The 20,112-nt window shown below is 41.1% G+C and overlaps 3 protein-coding genes across 3 annotated transcripts in view; 2 read left to right on the top strand and 1 right to left on the bottom strand.

Moving 5' to 3' along the window:
- The window catches only part of LOC134661592 (ATP-dependent helicase brm), a 33,971-nt gene extending 17,699 nt beyond the window's left edge, over window positions 1-16,272 (bottom strand). The window contains exons 1-15 of the mRNA XM_063517725.1: window positions 15,540-16,272; window positions 11,201-11,715; window positions 10,160-10,448; window positions 9,721-9,804; window positions 9,400-9,500; window positions 8,927-9,065; window positions 8,430-8,619; window positions 7,304-7,442; window positions 6,209-6,383; window positions 4,858-4,965; window positions 3,929-4,049; window positions 3,031-3,166; window positions 2,374-2,455; window positions 1,917-2,074; window positions 692-869 (exon numbers count right to left, since the gene is read on the bottom strand). Coding sequence (XP_063373795.1) covers window positions 692-869; window positions 1,917-2,074; window positions 2,374-2,455; window positions 3,031-3,166; window positions 3,929-4,049; window positions 4,858-4,965; window positions 6,209-6,383; window positions 7,304-7,442; window positions 8,430-8,619; window positions 8,927-9,065; window positions 9,400-9,500; window positions 9,721-9,804; window positions 10,160-10,448; window positions 11,201-11,715; window positions 15,540-15,998 — 2,874 coding nt within the window. The 5' untranslated portion in view covers window positions 15,999-16,272. The remainder of the gene's footprint in view (window positions 1-691; window positions 870-1,916; window positions 2,075-2,373; window positions 2,456-3,030; window positions 3,167-3,928; window positions 4,050-4,857; window positions 4,966-6,208; window positions 6,384-7,303; window positions 7,443-8,429; window positions 8,620-8,926; window positions 9,066-9,399; window positions 9,501-9,720; window positions 9,805-10,159; window positions 10,449-11,200; window positions 11,716-15,539) is intronic.
- On the top strand, window positions 12,148-15,444 carry LOC134661594 (zinc carboxypeptidase-like). The gene is made up of 6 exons (XM_063517730.1): window positions 12,148-12,481; window positions 12,570-12,966; window positions 13,060-13,168; window positions 13,401-13,588; window positions 14,965-15,049; window positions 15,173-15,444. The coding sequence occupies exons 1-6, from the start codon at window positions 12,189-12,191 to the stop codon at window positions 15,427-15,429; spliced, it is 1,329 nt and encodes a 442-aa protein (XP_063373800.1). The 5' UTR covers window positions 12,148-12,188; the 3' UTR covers window positions 15,430-15,444.
- A 1,658-nt stretch (window positions 16,273-17,930) lies between the features above and the next one.
- Window positions 17,931-19,692, top strand: LOC134661049 (protein-serine O-palmitoleoyltransferase porcupine). Its single transcript, XM_063516948.1, has one exon. The coding sequence runs from the start codon at window positions 18,099-18,101 to the stop codon at window positions 19,425-19,427; it is 1,329 nt and encodes a 442-aa protein (XP_063373018.1). The 5' UTR covers window positions 17,931-18,098; the 3' UTR covers window positions 19,428-19,692.
- The last annotated feature ends 420 nt before the right edge of the window (window positions 19,693-20,112 follow it).

Below are 20,112 nucleotides of genomic sequence, written 5' to 3'. Positions count from 1 at the left end.
AAAATCACGTTTGTTGTATGGGAGCCCCACTTAAATCTTTATTTTATTCTGTTTTTAGTATTTGTTGTTATAGCGGCAACAGAAATACATCATCTGTGAAAATTTCAACTGTCTAGCTATCACGGTTCGTGAGATACAGCCTGGTGACAAACGGACGGACGGACGGATGGACGGACGGACGGACGGACGGACGGACAGCGGAGTCTTAGTAATAGGGTCCCGTTTTTACCCTTTGGGTACGGAACCCTAAAAACAACCACACAGCTAATTGAGAACGCATATTTCAATATTTTCAATACAATGAGCAGTGTGTTGCTACAACAACATATCAGGGGCCGTAGCAAACATGATAATCGCTTACGCTTATCGACAAACATCAATCGAAAAGTAGAAATGTATTGAGATGACCGATCCACACGAAAAATCACGTCCATACATTAGTGTTTTCTATCAGCGATTGTCACACAAGTAAACAAACATGAACTTTTTAAATTAATTCCTTATAATAGTTATAATAAGAATCTGAGCAGTTGCCTACTGGAAAATATATAAAATGAGGACAAGCATTCGTTATACTGGCGCCCAACTTTTATAATTTTAAAAATCTGTAGATTTCTGAGGTTGCATGCGATTCCATAGAACATGACAGTATCAAGTACCTGACAAACTTGGAAGTTGGAACTATTCTCACCTTGGACAGCCAGCCCTTGTCCTTGATGACGTACTCGTAGGTGGTGAGCAGCACGTTGAACTTGGTGGAGCGCATCTGGGTCTGCACGAGCCGCCGCGACTGCGGCGACCCCTTGTACGACACCACCACCACTGTTGGCGCCCACTTCTCGAACTCGAGCACCCAGTTCGATAGAGTACTGGGAACGTGTTTTGTACATTTAATGATACAGTTGAATAAAGTACAAACAGCGACAGTCTTAACTGTCCATCTGTGGACCTTATGCCTTTGGAAAAATAAGGTTTACGAACTGTCAGTTAATAGTGTGGGCGATGGTACAACCATTTTATATCAGTTAAAAGAAAAGAATGCCTTAGAAATATAACGAGTACGATCGATTTACCAAAACTCAGCCAAAACTGATATGTATGAATATAATGAACATCCTACTACTTACTAGTGTGAGCATTTGTCGTACACACTCAATCTTTCTGATACTTATTCGATTTATACAAGTTTATTTATACTGTATACTTGTCTTGGTGAGTCGAGTTGATGATAGCTAATAGTTGTTTAAACATTCTTTCGACAATTTTTTCGAATTATTATGAATCAGAATCAGGAGTATTGTCATGACATAAGGTGTGAATTCTTCACATAAATATGCAACTTGCACACACATCGGTAATTAAACTCCGAGAAGTGAATAAATGAACAATAGCTATGCAGCATAGCTAACAATAAAAACTATGTTGAATATATTTTTAAAAACACGGCCTCACACTTTTGGTATGAGTTAAGGTTAAGCGACTTTCCTGTAGACGTCATAAAATAAACTGAATTTAACGGCAAAATCTCTTGCCGGATATTTATAGGCATGTTACAACCTTTTAGTTCTTAAAAGCCTCATTTAAATGTACCCCAATCGCTAACTTTCGTATCGTCCACAGAAAAGATCGCAGGTATCACGAACGTTTCTAACCCTCATTGAATCTGAAGGCCCACACAAGTTATGTCAAGTCTTAGGTACGTCAGGCGTGGCTCACTCCGCGATTTCGTCGCTTTGCTACAGGTAGCTAAAAGTACATCCGTTCCACACCAATTTTAGTGGCTAGCCATAATTAAGCCGCGCGTGGTGCTGTCGCGACCTAGCGGCCATACCTGTTCTGATCGTAACAGACGCGTTTTGTTAGAAAATGAGTCTTCTGTACCTAGTACTATTATTTATTCTGTGGGTACGTCTTACCTGAGCGGTACAATGATGAGGAAGGGCCCATTGACTTTCTTCTTTTCCATCAAGTAGGTGACCAGCGCGATGGTCTGGATGGTCTTGCCGAGACCCATCTCGTCGGCGAGGATGCCGTTCAGGTTGTTGTTGAACAACGACACCAGCCACTCCAAACCCTAAACAGTTTTAACTACTTGTAACTGACTGATTGTTTAACTATAGACAGACAGCTGACGCTGGTACGTCTAACCAATAACCTAAAAATAATTCACTAAGCAAGATTTCGCTGTATTAAACCTATTTTTGAATTGGTCAACACGGTTTTTACTACTTGGTTCACATTATCGCCTCTAATATTTCACGATAGTCTCTCCTAATGTCAATTGTCGTGGCAAAAAGAGCGGATCAAAAAAGACGTTGTGGCAGTATCGGGTAACTGGTCCAGAGTGGTAGGAAAGAATATGCGTAATCTTACCTTGATCTGATACTCCTTCAGGTTGCCGTTGACCAGGATACTGGCTTGCTCCGTGACAGACTCGTGAACCGTGTGGGCGATGCTGTTGCACAAAACGTAATCGTTTTAAATCAAAATACTTTCGCACAATTAGAATAAAATATTTTATTAAACTCCCAAAACGGTAGCTGTTTGTTGAAAAACACAGAAAGTGGAAAAAATTGATTAATTCAGTGTATGTATCTTGGTTTGGTTAACGAATTTAACCATCTACATAGATTCAGCAACTAAAATTATATGTTAGAGTCTGTGCGGAAAGAGAAGAGTCGTTAAATGTATAGGGCCCCATACATTCCACGATTCTTCTGTTTCCGAACAGATTCTAATACATATACTGTGGGTTAAAATGTATGACCTCAACTCTAGTTAGTCAAAACATGACTGCCCCATTTATTATTTGTGTAAGTTGATCAGTACGACCAACATTCTCCCTTCAGAATATGGCCAAGTGCTGAATAAAACCAAGTTTTAACTGTTCGACTATTCGCTCCGTGCATGACTGTGGCGCCGCCTAGGTGGACCACCTCACACTAGCGTCGGCGTCTAGTTAGTCAGCGCTATGGAGAATGGCGACGCTGCGCAGTTGCGCCAACGTTGCGTCGAGCAGCAGCCACTCACCTGTAGTATGTCTGTTCCTCCGTCTTGTACTCGTCGTCCTCGACCTTGGCCTTCTTGATCATTTCGCGCGCCTTCTCTTCATCTGACTTCTCCTTCTCGGTCTTTTCGTGGTGCTTTTCCCTTCGTTCGCGTTTCTCTGTTTCAACGACACAAAACAAATAAATTGACAGATTGTATTATTTTACCAAGACACGTCTTTCTAAGACACATACAATCTTACTTATTATTATTACTCTCTAAACATTTTTGGGTAGATAGAAGTTTGCCAAAAATGATGACGTTATAGCCGCTGTAGTTATTTTGCAGGCCTCGAAAGAAGTCACTTTATGGAGGGCATTACAGCTTTAGAACGAAGATGGAATAAGTGCATAGAGCTACACGAAGACTACGTACGTCGAACATTTTATTAAATCATATAATTTCACATATCACTCTACTCATCATACTATATACGCTTTAATGATTGGCCACACAGATGCTCAAAATACGTTAATGCACCATTTACATAGCAAAGTCTATGACAAAACGCAACACATAAGACGTCGCTGCGTATACACTGCGTCGAGCGTGCTCGAGCATTCAATCCTCAAATGCGTACATACTTCCTTCTTAGAATAATAATAGTTTATTTTCTAAAAGTGTTACAAACATAATTACCATAGGCCCCCGCACTAGATTACACCTGTATCGCGGGGAACCAGTTACACTTCTACAACTTCAAATGTTATTTCGCTTGCACATCTGTTATTGGTATACTAAAGTCTATTTTTTAATTCGGTAGACTAAAATTACATTTCTTAGTATGAAATTACATTTTATGTTCATACTATGAACTGTCATTTCAGTCTACCGAATAAAAAAATAGATTTTAGTCAAATACACTTATCACGTCACGTACCGTCATCGTCTTGGCTGTCATCGCCCGAGTCCTCCGAGTCGGATAGCACCTCCCAGCCAGGGTGCGCCTCCATCCAGTCCTTCAGCTGCGACAACAGCGGCGCCTCTTCGCCTTTCAGTACCTAGTGCCATTTTATTTATGATTATATCGTATTTAATGATTAACGACTATGATTTCTATGACAGTCCACTGTTATAAAAATCATTGTGTATAAGGACTAGACATTCACTTTTCTCCATTTAGGAATAGGGAGTATTACTGCAATGTTTTGCCGCCAGAATGCAGCACTAGTGACTTAAGTATACCATAGAGTAACTTATACATACTGTACCTTAAACTGTTTTTTGACAAGTATTCACAGACAATCAAATATGACATTGATACATCAAGGCGGTTTGTTTACAAAGGGCCTATCGGGAAACGTTAAATCGAAACTCAGCTATCTACATCTTTATCGCTCGAATATGCAAGAGTGATAGAGAGGTTAGATAATAAAATTTCGACTCTCTCGTTTACGGTAGACCCTTAGATTGTGACTTATTGTAGGAGTGGCGCTCCCTACGCAGAGTTTCGCTTAATATTTCCTATTCATTTTTGACGTTCAAATATCAAGTATAACCTCATTCCTGCTAACCTCATGATTGATTGGGCTAATTATTGAGGCGCGGCCCATGCTTTTTGTTTGATTTTGGACTACTCTATACAATACAAATGTAGTCTGGCTGACGCAAACGAGTTTGCCTCAGGCGACTCACACGCTGAAACCAGCGATGAGCGACTGATTTATCAATCTATGCAAGCGATCTAAATCCAATGTGTCCACGTATATATCTGTAAAATTGTAATTGCTTCGCGATACGAGTAAATTTTAAGTAAATTTAATGTTTATATTTTCGAATGTATAATACAGAAGTGGTACAATAAGTTACCTCGCCGGTCTTGGGGTCCATGACGCTGACCCGGGAGTCGGATGTCTGCGAGCTGTCATCCAGCGCGTCGATTTCGCCGCCCTCCAGTAACTTTTTCTTTCGCGATTTCTGTACACATTAAATGTTATTAAGTCCCGTCTCCATATCGCGCAGCAAGCTATCGAACATTGGCTCGCGCGGCAGCCGCGCGCAATGGATACCGGGCTGCCGCGCGAGCGAATGAGTTGGCTCGCGAGCCAGCTCGGTATCCATTGCGCGCGGCTGCCGCGCGAGCCAATGTTCGATAGCTTGCCGCGCGATATGGAGACGGGGCTTTAGACGGGCGATGACAACTACAATACAAGTCATCACATTTTAAATTACAGCTTATTAAAATTAAAGTTAACGTTTAAGCTTAATTTTTTTTTAGTTCTGCATTAAAATTAATGACGTTTTGGTCAGATTTCAGCAAAACAATTAAGTACGTTAGGTTTAGGATGTAACATTACAGTAAAAATATATTGTAGCTGAAGGTGAAGGCTCACTATAGTAAAAATATAGTGAGCCTTCACCTAGTCGTTATGTGTAAATGTATCCCCTTAATTTTACTGTTTAGCGTATTAAAACAGGTTTAACCCCTTTTATGTACCTAATTTCTTCGACATAAGTTAGTCAGATAGTAGCAGTTTTCGTAATTATTGGAGTTGGGTTTCAATGGCGGATCCTGGACTACGACCAATAAAACGCAAAGCGCCACTTGCACCATCCCACTAACCCAGGGTTAACCGGTTAAACCGTTAACCCAGCGTCAAATAATACTGGTGACCATGGTAACTCCAGGTTTAACCGGTTAACCCCGGGTTCGTGGGACGGTGCAAGTGGCCCTAAGATGAGGAAGAGAAACCAACATTTAACCTTTTCGACGCCGCGTCAAACACAAAAGCTGTCACGCTGACGCCACGTCACCGAAGTGTCAAAACTGAAATTGAACTTTATGCATATGCACGTAGGTCTATGTTGCTCTGTGATATGTGACCGATTAATCGGTCTTTGGCGGATATATTTTGACGACTGGTCTGGCCTAGTGGGTAGTGACCCTGCCTGTTAAGCCGCGGTCCTGGGTTCGAATCCTGGTAAGGGCATTTATTTGTGTGATTAACACAGATATTTGTTCCTGAGTCTTGGGTGTTCTCTATGTATTTATGTATTTGTATATTATATATATCGTTGTCTGAGTACCCACAACACAAGCCATCTTGAGCTTACTGTGGGACTTAGTCAATCTGTGTAAAACAGTCCTATAATATTTATTTATTATTTATTATTATTTATTTATATCGGTCATTGGCGTCCAAAAGGTTAACCCACTCACCCGCTTCCTGCGCTCTTCTTCTTGCTGTTTCTTTCTCTGCTCCTGCTTGTGCTGCTTGACCATCTCCGTGAGGCTGGCGATGTACTCGTCGGTCTGCGAGAGCAGGAACGCGAGACGCTTGTCTTTCTTCTGGTCGATGAGCTTGCGGTACCCCTCCTCGTCCTCGGCCATCAAGCTGACCAGAAACAAAATTTATTACCAATCGATCGCGGCCGCGCTCGCCTGAGACTTTCTGGGTCTCTTTTTAGGGTTCCGTACCCAAAGGGTAAAAACGGGACCCTATTACTAAGACTCCGCTGTCCGTCCGTCCGTCCGTCCGTCCATCCGTCCGTCCGTCCGTCCGTCCGTCCGTCCGTCCGTCCGTCCGTCCGTCCGTCCGTCCGTCCGTCCGTCTGTCACCATGTTAGCTAGACAGTTGAAATTTTCACAGATGATGTATTTCTGTTGCCGCTATAACAACAAATACTAAAAACACAATAAAATAAAGATTTAAGTGGGGCTCCCATACAACAAACGTGATTTTTGACCGAAGTTAAGCAACGTCGGGCGGGGTCAGTACTTGGATGGGTGACCGTTTTTTTGCTTGTATTGCTCTATTTTTTGTTGATGGTGCGGAACCCTCCGTGCGCGAGTCCGACTCGCACTTGGCTGTTTTTTACCGTTCCACCTCTTGAGCACTGTTGAGCACATGCCTCGGCGAGTACAGACCTAATTTCTTCGAAAACTTAATCTAAAGAATATAATTTTCAGACATAGAGCTATCTTCTTATATATATGCAATGTTAAAAACATCTATAACGTTAAGGTAACATCGATAACATACATGTCGATAATTCATTTTGTCAATCACTTTATTTTGCCACAAAAACTTCTATATCAGATTTTTTTTTCAAAGGGGTGACGCTCTGAACTTAGCCCAAATCGAGGTCGCGATGCAGAGGCGCCAAATTGTATATTCGTTTGTGACCTTTAAAAAATATACCAACTGGTTTTAGTGTGGATGGAACATTAGTATGTACACTGGTACAGTACAGTTATCTATTCTCTGAGCCATAAAATAAGGCCCATAATGCAACGGACACCTGTAGAACTTACCGTCTCATACGCTCCTTCTCTATGCGCTCCTGTTCCTTCTTCTGCTCGCGCTCGGCGTTGGCGTGGTAGTTCATGATGGCCTTGTTCATGCGAGACAGTTTCGCCTGGTTGTTGCGGTGATACTCCTTGAAGTCTTTGGCTGCAAATAATAAACGTGAGTCATGTTATGAACGTGTAAACTTCTGATATTATTGCCACTGAAATTTAAAATATAGGATTTAATTAATGCTTGGATCAAATCCGAAAAATAATTGGCACTGGCGCGCCATTTGGAAACCATTTGCGAAAAGATCGCTTACTGCTCGCGTGCATTTCGTTGGGCCCAACAAAGATAACTTTGCACCGACGTGAACAGAACATAATGAGGGAGTGTCATTATTTTCATAGAAATCTGACATGAACGATGACATTGTCACACTTTGTCACTGCAAGCAGACTTAGATTGGTCACACTCGAGTATAGTACGATGTGCAGCGCGCAAGCGTTTCGCGAATGACGATTCAGGGGCGAATTTAGTAGGACCTTGCTTGTGCCGGGTCGGCTAATAAGGCCTGAGTGGCCGCTCGAAGCGGAGCGTTCGGCGGGGCGTGCAGCGTGGCGTCGGGCTCACAAGTGATGTGAGCAGCGTGCACTAAGGCCGCTCCTATACGCTTGCATTTGTTTAACATGCACGCCGCACGCCTAGGGTTGCCAGATGGTCGGGATGCGGCGGGATTCTCCCGATTTTTCGCATGTGTTCCCGATTCCCGACAAAGTGAAAATTGTCCCGAAAAACAGCATCACGTTATAAAACAGTAATTTCAAGTTCCGAACTGTCATCGAGCGAGCCAGCGACCCGCGTCGAACCCGTCAGCGCGCGCGCGGGGCGCGCGTGGCGAGATTGGGCAGAGCAGCTGACGTAGTGCCAATAATGTAAAATATCGTTGCTTTTAATACAATTAATTTAATTTGAATGGTTTTTTTCCCGACTTAAAGCCCAAAATCCCGAAAAATTGATATTTTTTCCCGATAATAGCGCCTTTCGATCTGGCAACCCTACGCACGCCCCGCCCCGCTGCAAGCCCAACTCGAGCGTCCACTCAGGCCTTACACTAAGAAATGGAACAAAGCATTGATATATGCTAACCATGCTGCAGTACGGTCTGCAAGAACTCCTGGTGCTTCTGGCGGCGCTTACGCTCCGCCTCCAGCTTCTGCTGCTTCTCCAGCTTCTCGGTGGCGCGCGCCTCGCGCAGCCCCTGCCGCTTGGTGCGCTTGTACGCCTTTATGTTAACGGCCGTCTCCAACGTCGTGTCGCGGCGGACCTGGCCGAGGATCTAACAACATATATTTGTTAAAAAAACACGTGTACTTACGCGTTTTTTTATTAAATCTTTTTAAAAATAGTTATGTCCACTAATATACTGCATTGAAAGTATTATTTCACCAGACCGTACTATTCCACTAAACTTTAAATGTTTCCAAGAAAACAAAATATCAATCATATAAATTGAGTTATTTAACTACAATGCCGTCATACATTTTTATAAGTCAATTTAACAATGTTTACTCTTACGAGAATATAATAAAAATAATATCTATAATATCTTAGATTCTTAAATAATGTTAAAATATAAAGTTAACCTCAGCCCTTAGTTGCTTCTGGAAGTTGAGCACGCGCAGCGCTCTCAGCTCGATCTGGGCCTGCAGGCGCAGGTCGTCCGATATGTTGGCCGGCAAGTTGGACAACACGTCCATCCGGTGTGCAATACGAGCGGCAATTCTACAAACATACATACGATTCCATTCTAGATTCATAAAATATTCTGCTATTACAGGATCGACAGCATAAGCATACATATAAGTATCGGAACCAGAGTTGAAGTTACGCAAACAACGACACCTCATGTTGTAAGAGAGGGATTTGGAAATTAGTGTTCTTTTTTCGTACCGGCAAGTTCAACAACCAACTGCAAGATGCACCAATATGTTTCTACGGCGCTATTAGAACTCTATTTAGCACCTCAACTCTCCTGATGGAACCTATAACACAAGGTTTAAAACCCCCAGGTAACAGTATTATATAGTGCTATGGTCGTTTAAACAGGAAATCTTACCTGTTTTCTCTTTCGTTAAGAATTTGTAAGGGGTCGAGTCCCACGGGCTTGGGTATGCTTGTGATGCGATTCTGTTTCGCCCCAGGAGTAGGTGCACCCGGCTAAAAAAAAAATTCAATCGTCATAAAGGGTAACCAGCTAAACAAATAATGCCCTATCACTAAAGTAGGAATGTAATTTCGATTCGATTAATTTGGCAAAAAAATAACTATGGAGGATTTGAAAAATTTACATAATCAACTGGCATGTCATTTGCTTGTGAAAATAGATACGGATGTATGTTGTTTAATGTAGGGCTTTATAAGTATGTGTATATAATACCTGCTGACTGGTGGGGGCGGCAGCGTTGCCTGGACCTGGCGGCCTTACTGGCGCCGCGCCGCGAGGTGCTCCTTGTCCCATTGGCTGGTAATATTACAATAATAAGTAGGACAAATACCAGGTCTTATTACAATAACTAAGTGCAATTATTTATAATAAACAGGTTAATTTTAAAACCATAGACAGAACCAAATACATGTAATTTTTTTTGTATCTGATACCGAACCATAACGAAAATCAAAATTCTTGAAACCTATTTAGAAATATATATTTGATGATCGGAATTTATGCCTATGAAGATTTGAATTTCAGTTTTCGCACACCATAGCCGCGCTCCAGAGTGCTTACTTTGAAACAATGTGCAACTGATGTTGCATGGACTTTATTCCTCCTTCAAAGGTCAGATACCTAAGAAAAAAATGTGATACAGTTGACATACCGGGTTAACAAGCGGCGGCGTAGGTTGAGTAGGCGGCGCCATTTGCCCCGTCATGGGCAACGGCGTCGGTGGGGCCCCTCCGCCGCCCCGAGCGGTATCGGCCGCCGCGCCCTTGCCCGCGGGCTGGCCCTGGCCCTGCCCTTGCTGGCTGTACGGCGACGGCGGCTGGGCCGGGGGCGTGGGGCACTCCGGCGGCGTGTCTCCGGTGCGCTTGCCTGCCGCCATGAGAGCTATCTGCTGCGACACGGGCTGGTTGCGAGCCAGATTTCTGTACGCGGCTATCTGAGCCCTGTAATGTTAAACAGTGTTAAGCTAGCCATACACACTAGGGTATGCCTGCACAGTTTTACCTGTACAGTTAAACTGCACAGGTAAACCCTAGCTGGGTGGAGCACACACGGCAGCGGTAAACCTGCACAAACTCTCAGTTGTGTAGCCATGGCACCGTTGTCAGCTGTGCTTGATGTTCACGCAGCACTATATTAACGTTATTGCTTTTAATTATATAGCACAAGAAAGACAAAAAATAACGAATAATAAAAGTTGTTCAATATGAGTATGACCTACATTATCCACACCTCAGAGTATGGTCAGACATATGGTATCAAATCACCATGTATTATACTTCAAGTCTAAAAAAATAATACAAGAATAAAAAACATGTTTTATCATCAGGAGAATTAGGCAGGGCTCTGATTTATAAAGTTAATTTAACTCAACTAGCGTTTCATTCCGTTTACGAGACCGCGAACAACTGAGGCCTGCGCAGGCGAACGCCACACACGCTCAGTTTTAACTGTACAGTTCAAGAGCACACAGGTAAAAAATATCCATTTTCATATTCGCGCAGGTCAACTGTACAGTCGTAGAAAACTGCACAGCCGAATGCCACACACGCTCCTTTTTACCTGCGCAGTTGAACTGTACAGGTAAAACTGCGCAGGCGTACCTTAGTGTGTATGGCCAGCTTTAGCAGGATGCATTTAATTTCATTTCAATTTAACAGTATCTAGCCAGCATACCTATTATTATTGTACTTACTTGAGTTGGCTAAGCTGGTTGTTAGAGAACAGACCCTTGCTAGGGTCCTGGGCGTTTGATCTCGCTCTAAGAGCAAGAAGTTGCGAATATCGCGGGTCTTCCTGCAGCCCCTTCTCTTCCATAGAATCGATGGCCCGCTGCAGCGCGTGAAGGTTGTCCGGACCCGGTGTAGCCATGGAGCTTTGCATAGGCGAGGCGGACGACGCGCCATTGGAGGAGGTGGAGGGCGGGGCGCCCTGGTGCGGAGGGGTCTGCGCCGATGGCGGGTGCTGCGGCGCGCCGGGTGGCTGCGCGGGCGACGGCTGGTTGGGCGGCGTACCGGACGCGGAAGGCCCGTGCGCCGAGTAGCCGGGTGCGGGCGTGTGCGGCGGCGGACCCTGGCCGCCCATGAGGGCGTGGTGAGGCATGTGGCCGGGCGCACCGGCCGGCAGCCCGTGGGGCGGTAGCGGCACGCCCGCGGGGCCAGCGGGGCCGTTGCCCGGCGGAGGAGCGCCTCCGCCCATTGCCATTGGTGCCTATATAATGATAATATTCTGTATAACATTTCATTTTGCGAAACCTCATTTTTTGGATTTGTAAGTGTACTAATAAAAGCCGAATTTTAATTAGTTTTATTTCTTAAGTGTACGAAATACTAATAGTTTCATGCGAAACGTGTTTGTACAATATTTTTAAACTTTCGCGTTTTGAACACATATTAACTCACATTTATAGACGGGTCTAGCCGCGACCATAACCAGTGAAACCTGTGTCGAAACGTCGGTAAATAAAGGTATGTGAATAAATTTCGCGTTAGACCCCTCAATAAATGTGAGTTAATATGTGTTTGTACAATACGAAAAACCTGTGAAACTAAGAAATCTACGAAACCTACTTTGAGTACTTACTGCTCATTGAGCGAAATTAATGCGTAATTTAACCTTCACGAGTTTTAGTATTATTAAATCGTCGCAGCCTACTTGATTAACATAACGGTTTTACAACAAAAATGGTGCGTGCCATAGAAATATATAGCTGCTCCTTTATTTTATTTCTAAGCTTATCTACGTGTGATGCCAATAAGAATTACACCTTGTACAAATTAGTAGCATTAACTAAAAGGGACAGGCAAATATTGTATGTTATTCACAGAAACTATGACCATTGCTATTTTTTAAACGGAGTTACAAATGAAGCAGCCATACCAATGCATGTTGTAGTTGAAGACAAATATATGACGGAATTTGAGAGTATAGTTAACAACAGTGACACATTATTCACAAAGTATAAGCAGTATCATTTGTATGTTGGTTTAATATATTTAATTGGTTTAATGTCAATTAATTAATGATGTGAACGTACTATGGTATATTTTATATTCTCACAACAGTGCCCCACAACAGACTGAAGATGCATGGGATTCGGGAGAATTAATTGATGACAGGATCATTTATAATGCATTTCAAGATTTTTCGACAATACAAAAACTATATCAGTACTGGGAAAATAAATATACGAAAAAAATTGAAAAGATTGTAGTTGGCAAGACACATGAGAAAAAAGATATTGTAATTTTAAAAGTTCCTGGTAATCAAACAACTGGACATAAAAATCCAGCAATATTTATCTTAGGCGGGGAGGCAGGTCGGGACTGGATTTCACCAGCCCTAGTGCTTGCTTATATGAAAAGTCTTCTGGATGAAAAATTCCATCCATTTACAAGACAATTTGATGCATATTTTCTCCCAGTACTAAATCCTGATGGTTACACTTACAGTTTGTACAGAGTATGTAAAAACATATTTCTATACATGTATTTACGTTTGTACATTGTATAATTGCTGAATTTTATTCATATATCAATTTGAGACTAATTTTAGGATCGTTTTTGGGCTAAGAATAGAAAAGTCATTCAGCCCCGAATATTGTGCTACCCCGATCTCGCCAGAGGTGTCAATCTTGATAGGAACTGGTTACACAAGGCAAAAGGTAAACTATACATGAAATATAATTAAACAGTACACTAACGAATTTGCTCAAGTTTGGCGCTTTATGGGAACTATTTGGACAGGGTCATTATAACACCTGGGGAAAACCTACTGAACAGAGACTTTGCTGAAACTTCTGTGGTATCATAGTATATTTACTAAGTAGATACAACCAATTATACAAATGCCACTCAAATATAGAAAAATTGCTACAAAATGTATTAATTTGACAGGTGAGAAAGCCTGTAGCAATATGTTCTTTGATAATGCTCTCTCTGAATATGAGACATATAATCTGTCAGAATTCCTGGATGGTATAGCACCAAATACATTGGCCTTCTTCAATGTCAAAGGATTTGATAATTTAATAACTACACCCTATGCGGTTGGAGACAAAGAGCAAAGTAATATGGATACTATTGTAAGTAAGCAGACTTCGTACGTATGTAATATCATATTCTTAGAGAACTAATGCTAAGTAACAAGTATAAAAAAAAATGATATTGAGATAGAAAAAAATGATCTTCAATTTGCGCGCCATTTACACCTGAACGAGGCGCAATTCGGTTTTAGGCCAGGGCTCTCTACAGAAACGGCAATTTTGCGGCTCAAGCACACGGTTCAGTACTATACTACGCGAAATACGCCGATATACGCATGTTTTTTGGACTTGTCGAGGGCATTCGACCTTGTTTCGTACAATATCTTATGGGATAAGCTCTTGAGGGAGACGTCTACACCCAGAGAGTTGGTCTACATTATGAAATACTGGTACCAGAACCAGAACAACAGTGTAAGATGGGCCGGTTCATACTCAGAGGAGTACAGGTTGGAATGCGGCGTGAGACAGGGTGGGTTGACGTCTCCGCGGCTTTTCAATCTGTACGTCAACAACCTGATCGAGGAGCTCAGCGGAGCCGGCATTGGGTGCTCAGTTGGTGGAAAAATAATGAACAATATAAGCTACGCTGATGACATGGCTCTGCTGAGCCCATCGATCGGAGCCCTCGAGATTCTGATTGGGATTTGTGAGCGGTATGCGGAGACCCACGGTCTCAGATACAACTCCAAGAAAAGTGAGCTTCTCGTGTTTAAGGCGGGCTCAAAAAAACCGATGTACATACCACCACTAAAACTTGGAGGAACTGAATTAAAAAATGTCACTCAGTTCAGGTATCTGGGGCACTGGGTCACCGAGGACCTATCTGACGACCTTGATGTGGAGCGTAGGGCATTGGCGGTGAGAAGCAACATGTTGGCTCGCAGGTTTGCACGTTGCACGAGGACCGTCAAAATAACTCTTTTTAGAGCATTTTGTCAGTCTTTTTATACGTGCAGCCTGTGGGTCAAGTGTACGCAGAGATCTCTCAATGCCTTACGCATTCAGTATAATAACGGGTTCAGGGTGTTGGGGTTGCCTCGATTTTGCAGCGCGTCGGGGATGTTTGCCGAAGCTCGCGTGGATGGCTTTCAAGCCATAATGCGCAAGAGAGTGGCCTCCCTGATGCGCCGTGTTAGGGACAGCCCCAGCAGCCTTCTGAACACTGTTATTGACAATTTACAGTGTCCAATAGTGCTCAAATGGAACGATATGCACATGGACCATAATAGAGGTGCTGTTAGGCTAATTTAGTTATTTAAGAAATAGTTTTAGTTTAATTTAATTTGTAATGTATGGATCTTGTTATCTGAATTAAATATATATCAAATAAAATAAATAAATAGAGATAGACTCATGTGCGTAAAGAAATGATTAGTACAAATATTGCAATGGCTTTTTCTGAAATTTTTCCATAGAGGGAAATACTACGGCAAACAACTCAAGACTTGAATGCGAAGTTCAACAAGTCTTATTACTACGGGACTACCAGGAGTCTGCTGTGTAATTATATTTTAGATCTAATTTTCAGTTCAGTTCAAACATAATATTAGACATGACTTATATTCAAATAAGCGCTTCATGATTGGTTGTATTAACAAATTAATTTTTTAATTTTTTTTTCAGTTAACTATACTGGGAATTGTGCAGACTGGGTTAAGGAAAATTTAAATGTGCCTGTAGTAATTACTTTCTACTTGACAAACTCTGATAATGTTTTGCCGGAAGCATCTGATATTGGGCCATTGCATTATGAGTTGGCAAGGGAAATAAATGAAATCCTTTCATTCACTATTGATCTTTATGGGCCTCTATTCAATCGACAGTTTGGACAAAAATGCAACATAGTGTTGCTACTACTGAATGTATTTATAATATTTTGATTTCTAATTGAGCATAAGATAACTTTGATAACAATAAACATTTAGCATGCACATATTTTGATGTTTAATTTAAATGAAGTAGCATCATGAAATAAATGTTTACAGCATACCTGTCCTGGAGCCATATGCCCAATTTGATGCTGCATGTATCCATGGGGTGGGCCTTGCCCGGGCATGTTGGGATGCTGTGCTCCGCCGGGCATGGCCAAGCCATTAGGACCAGAGGGATGCGAGCCGGTCGGCATGGCGTGTCCCGGACTGCCCATATGCCCTCCAACCATATGAGGTGGCATCTGATGCGAGTTTGGTGGCATGCCGGGATGTTGCTGTGGGGGCCCGTTCGAGTTAGACGCAATAGCGTGAGGCGCCGGCCCGGGCGACATGTGATTCGACATCTGACCCTGAGGAGCTCCCGACTGATGCGGTGTAGGCGGCCCGTTCACATGCTGCTGGTTGTACGGGCTGTGAGGCGACTGAGGAGGCGCCGGGCTTTGGGTAGGCGGTCCCATAGGACTTGGCGCCTGTGGCGGGGGCATTGGACTGCTCTGAGGAGACGGACTAGCCATCATTAAGCGATGATAATGTGGTTACACCATGTCACACTTGAATCATGATAATTCGCGTCGCTAGAGGATATGGCGGCGCGTCGCCCGATGTATTGACTAAATTTACTTCTATTCGGTCACTTCAAATACACATTTCTTATACTAAGTTTAAAATGTATGTATATCGCGTCTTCAGTACTAATACAAACACGTAATTTCTAGAAATAGCAAAGAAATACGAAATATGGGAAACAAGCCCACACAAGCAAGTGTGAAAGTAGATTGGGCACCACCACAGATTAAGCTAGACCACCAGTGTTGCCAGAGCGCTTCCAGCTTATGTACAGTCGTACGTCAAAAAAGGTACGATTTTGATAAAAAAGGTACGGTTTTTTTATTAGTAAAATTTTCTTACAGAAACAATATTTCTATGTGGGTCCAGTATGATGGGTGGATGAGTATAGTTTTCCTGATTGTTACTTACTGACAAATTGGTTTGACCAACTATAAGTGTAGTGTACACGTCATAGTTAACCAATTTTGTTTGCATTGATATAGGTACATGAAAAATAAAATTCGTCAAGTCATTTCCGTCAGTTGAAAAAAGCGGCAAATCTAAAAAAAATGGTGCGAAGGGTTATGGTCCAATAGAAAACTTAAATTTCGCGCCATTTTATACTAAGTTGTTTGACCGGCTATAAATGGCTGGCTGAATTTTGACTGCCTGAGTTTTGTAATCTGGATAATAATGCCAAATAAAACGAAATACACTCAGATGACTATAGCTGGTCAAGCAAATCTTGTCAGTAAAAAAAGGCGCGCAATTCAAATTTTCTATGAGACGATATCCATTCGCGCCTACATTTTTCAAATTTGCCGCCTTTTTCTACTGACAAGATCTGCTTGACCAAGTATAAGTAACTTTCTACTGGATATGCAAATGTACATAAGTATATAAATTAAAAAGAAATGCATTTGAATAAGATTGGTAAGATAAACAAGTTGGCAGATAAGTAACAATAATTATGTAACTTCCCTTTTTTCATAATAAAAGTAGGATTTATGGACATGACATGACTTAGGTACCTGACAGCCCGAGAACAAATTCTTTATCATTTTTTTAACTTCTTTTAGCGTTTTTATTATTCCTGGAGCAACTGCATTAGCAGCAATCACAAAGCAATATTAATAATATTACACATAAATTATTTAATGTAGTTATATGGATAATTGCCAATAACCTATCAGGGTGTCATGTCATCTTTTTCCATTATAACATCTATTCTATTGTACCATGGTTTGCAATAAACGATATTACTATTAGCAAAGCACAGGTAAGAAAGACACAACTGCCGACTGCAACTAAAGAAACGTGTATTTTCCATAGTACATGGTACTTTTGGTGGCTATTGTTGTCAGATTAGATATTTTGCCCTGAACAAACCATCCTGAACCAATAACGAAACAACAAACGACGACGAAAGACGAGACGAGTTATTATAACGAAAAAAAAAAGTTGATAAACAACCGTACATCAAAAGGTACGGTTTTAGTACGATGTACGCTGCGTACAAAAAAGGTACGCAAGGTCAAAAAATAGTACGTAAAACCGTACTAAAAGGTACGATCTGGCAACACTGTAGACCACTGACCAGCACAAGCCCAGTAGATAGAATTTGTCCATGACATTTCATTTGATGCGAGATACATACTACCAACTTAACGTCGTTTAAAATCGTCCTGTTACGAAATGGAAAGAGAGCGAGACAGAGACAACTATTGTTTTTTATTTCGTGCGAGTCAATATGTTTGACAGCCCATGAAATGAATTACTGAACTTTAAGAACCCATTATTATACTCTTTGCCATTGTCTTTACTGTGCATATTTTACACATAAAAGTATATCTTTTTCCTTAAAATCGTACTTAATATCTTCAGAAAGAAAATTTTACTAGTGTTATATTCAAGTCTATTTCATTTATTAGTAAGGTATAATAATTATGTGTTATAAATTACGCGTACGCATCACTGTTCACGCGCGATTTGCCGGTATGCTGTAAATACAATATTTAATCAGAAGTACATTAGATACTTGCACATAACATCAAATTGATGAAGTAATAATGTATGAAGAGGATGATTACATTGAAGAAAACACTTGGGCATACATTGCATTATGTGGCGAACCAACCTTGTACGAGGGCCTTAGATTTGCAAAAGACTTGATAATAGCGAACATTATTTTGCGCTGTATAATACAGTACGTGCCTATACCACACAATGTACGGCACAGCGTGTCCCTTGTCATCGGAACCTTCCTGCTGTACTGCAATGTCGGCGCAGCCTTCGTGTGGACGGTGGGCCTGGCTGCCAGCTCCTACATTATCATACTGGCTCTATCCTACTTGACGAAGAAGCATAGAGGGGTAATAATCTCTCTCATTACCATTGGTTACCTGCTACTGTGTGAGGTATATGTGATCAATCCCAAGATGTGGCAGCAGATTCGAGGTATTCAAATGATAGCAGCAATGAAAATAATATCAGTAGCTATAGATTTGGACAGAAATCTTTTTAAGAGCATGATCAATCCTGTTGAATTTGGCGGTTACATGATGTGTCCAGCCAATTGTATTCTTGGACCATGGATCTCCTTCCACACCTACAGCACTTACCTTGATATTAAATTTTTATCGAGAAGGTGGATAAAATTAATTGTAATAAATTTTGCATTATCAATGCTTTTTTTAGTTTTGTCTAACTGCATTGTTCCCTGGTATGTCCCAGATAATATTACTAAATGGTTGGTTGCCTATCGAGATGCCCAAGCTTTCAGGATGTCTCATTATTTTGTTTCAAGCATGTCCGTGGTAACAATGCTGAGTGCAGGTTTTGGCCTCACAAATGACTGTCACTCAGAAATAACTGTCACAAGACCATTCTTTATTGAGCTTCCAAGATCTCTTGTGCAAGTGGTAGTGTACTGGAATATGCCTATGCATCAATGGTTAAAGAATTATGTGTTTAGGACATGTCAACCCTTTGGCCACTTTGTTGCTCTGCTATCAACTTATGTGGTCTCTTCATTGCTCCATGGTCTGAATTTCCAATTAGCTGCAGTCTTGCTGAGCATTGGGACCTTTTCATATGTAGAATATAACTTTAGACACAAGGTTGCATCAGCGCTGGAAGTCTGCTGCTTGGCTAACCCATGTACAAAAGCGTGCCACCACAGACACAAAAAGAACAGTTTCCTAGCTGTGATTATCAATACTGTATTTTCCTTAACAACAATAATACACCTTGCTTATCTCGGAGTAATGTTTGAGGCATCATTCTCTGTCCAGGAGTCTGGCTACTCTTTTAATCATACTCTCAGTAAATGGGAAAACCTTAATTACTTCAGTCATGGTTTAGTAGCATTCACATATGTTATCTATTTAATGATGTAACATTACAGTGAATAGTCAATAGCATTACAAGTAACGATTTTGAATTCACAATTCTTACATTGTATCTTAGGTTTATTTGCACAAACATAATCACACCATAGGTACTAGTAGAAATATCACTATAAGGCTTAGATCAATATTTGGTAGCTATATTGGTAGCTGGTTTGTTAATAAAACAAAATACAATAATACTGTCATATTGTATTAGAATCATTCTTAAATGCATTGTGTGATACTACCTAGAAGAGCCACCTAAACTATGAGAAGTATATACCTAGGTAGATAGATTGAAAACATTTTACATAACTTGTATAAATACTAAATCCATCAAAACTATTGTGATATAATTTTGTGCATTTACTAAATTTAGCTATCCTGCAATAAAAACAATACCCTGTAATTCAATGCAAACATTTTATTTAACTTTCTAACTAATGAGTCAAAATAAAGTTAACAAAATAGATATATATAGACATTTAAATGGGTATATAATTTTTTAGAAATTAGATTTACAGTCTATCTTCAGTTAATTTAAATCTAGATTGTGACTGGCAGATGTGTTTTATTAATCCATTTAGAATAGAATAGAATAGAATTTATTCAGGATGCTTATACAACATTTTACAAAAACATGTCACAAAAAAGGTTTAAAATGCGCTGAAAATGTTTCCACTCAGCTTGGTGT

This window comes from Cydia amplana, chromosome Z (assembly GCF_948474715.1).
Source record: "Cydia amplana chromosome Z, ilCydAmpl1.1, whole genome shotgun sequence".
In the NCBI taxonomy this organism is placed as follows: domain Eukaryota; kingdom Metazoa; phylum Arthropoda; class Insecta; order Lepidoptera; family Tortricidae; genus Cydia; species Cydia amplana.
Note: the sequence above shows the minus strand (reverse complement) of the source record. Positions and strands in the feature narration are given on the sequence as shown.

Bases quoted from the DNA above. Each gene is read 5' to 3' on its own strand.
- LOC134661594 (XM_063517730.1), top strand. From the start codon at position 12,189: ATGGTGCGTGCCATAGAAATATATAGCTGCTCCTTTATTTTATTTCTA. The intron at 12,482-12,569 runs GTATGTTGGTTT...TTCTCACAACAG, and splicing joins AAGTATAAGCAGTATCATTT to TGCCCCACAACAGACTGAAG. The intron at 13,169-13,400 runs GTAAACTATACA...TTAATTTGACAG, and splicing joins CTGGTTACACAAGGCAAAAG to GTGAGAAAGCCTGTAGCAAT.
- LOC134661049 (XM_063516948.1), top strand. From the start codon at position 18,099: ATGTATGAAGAGGATGATTACATTGAAGAAAACACTTGGGCATACATT.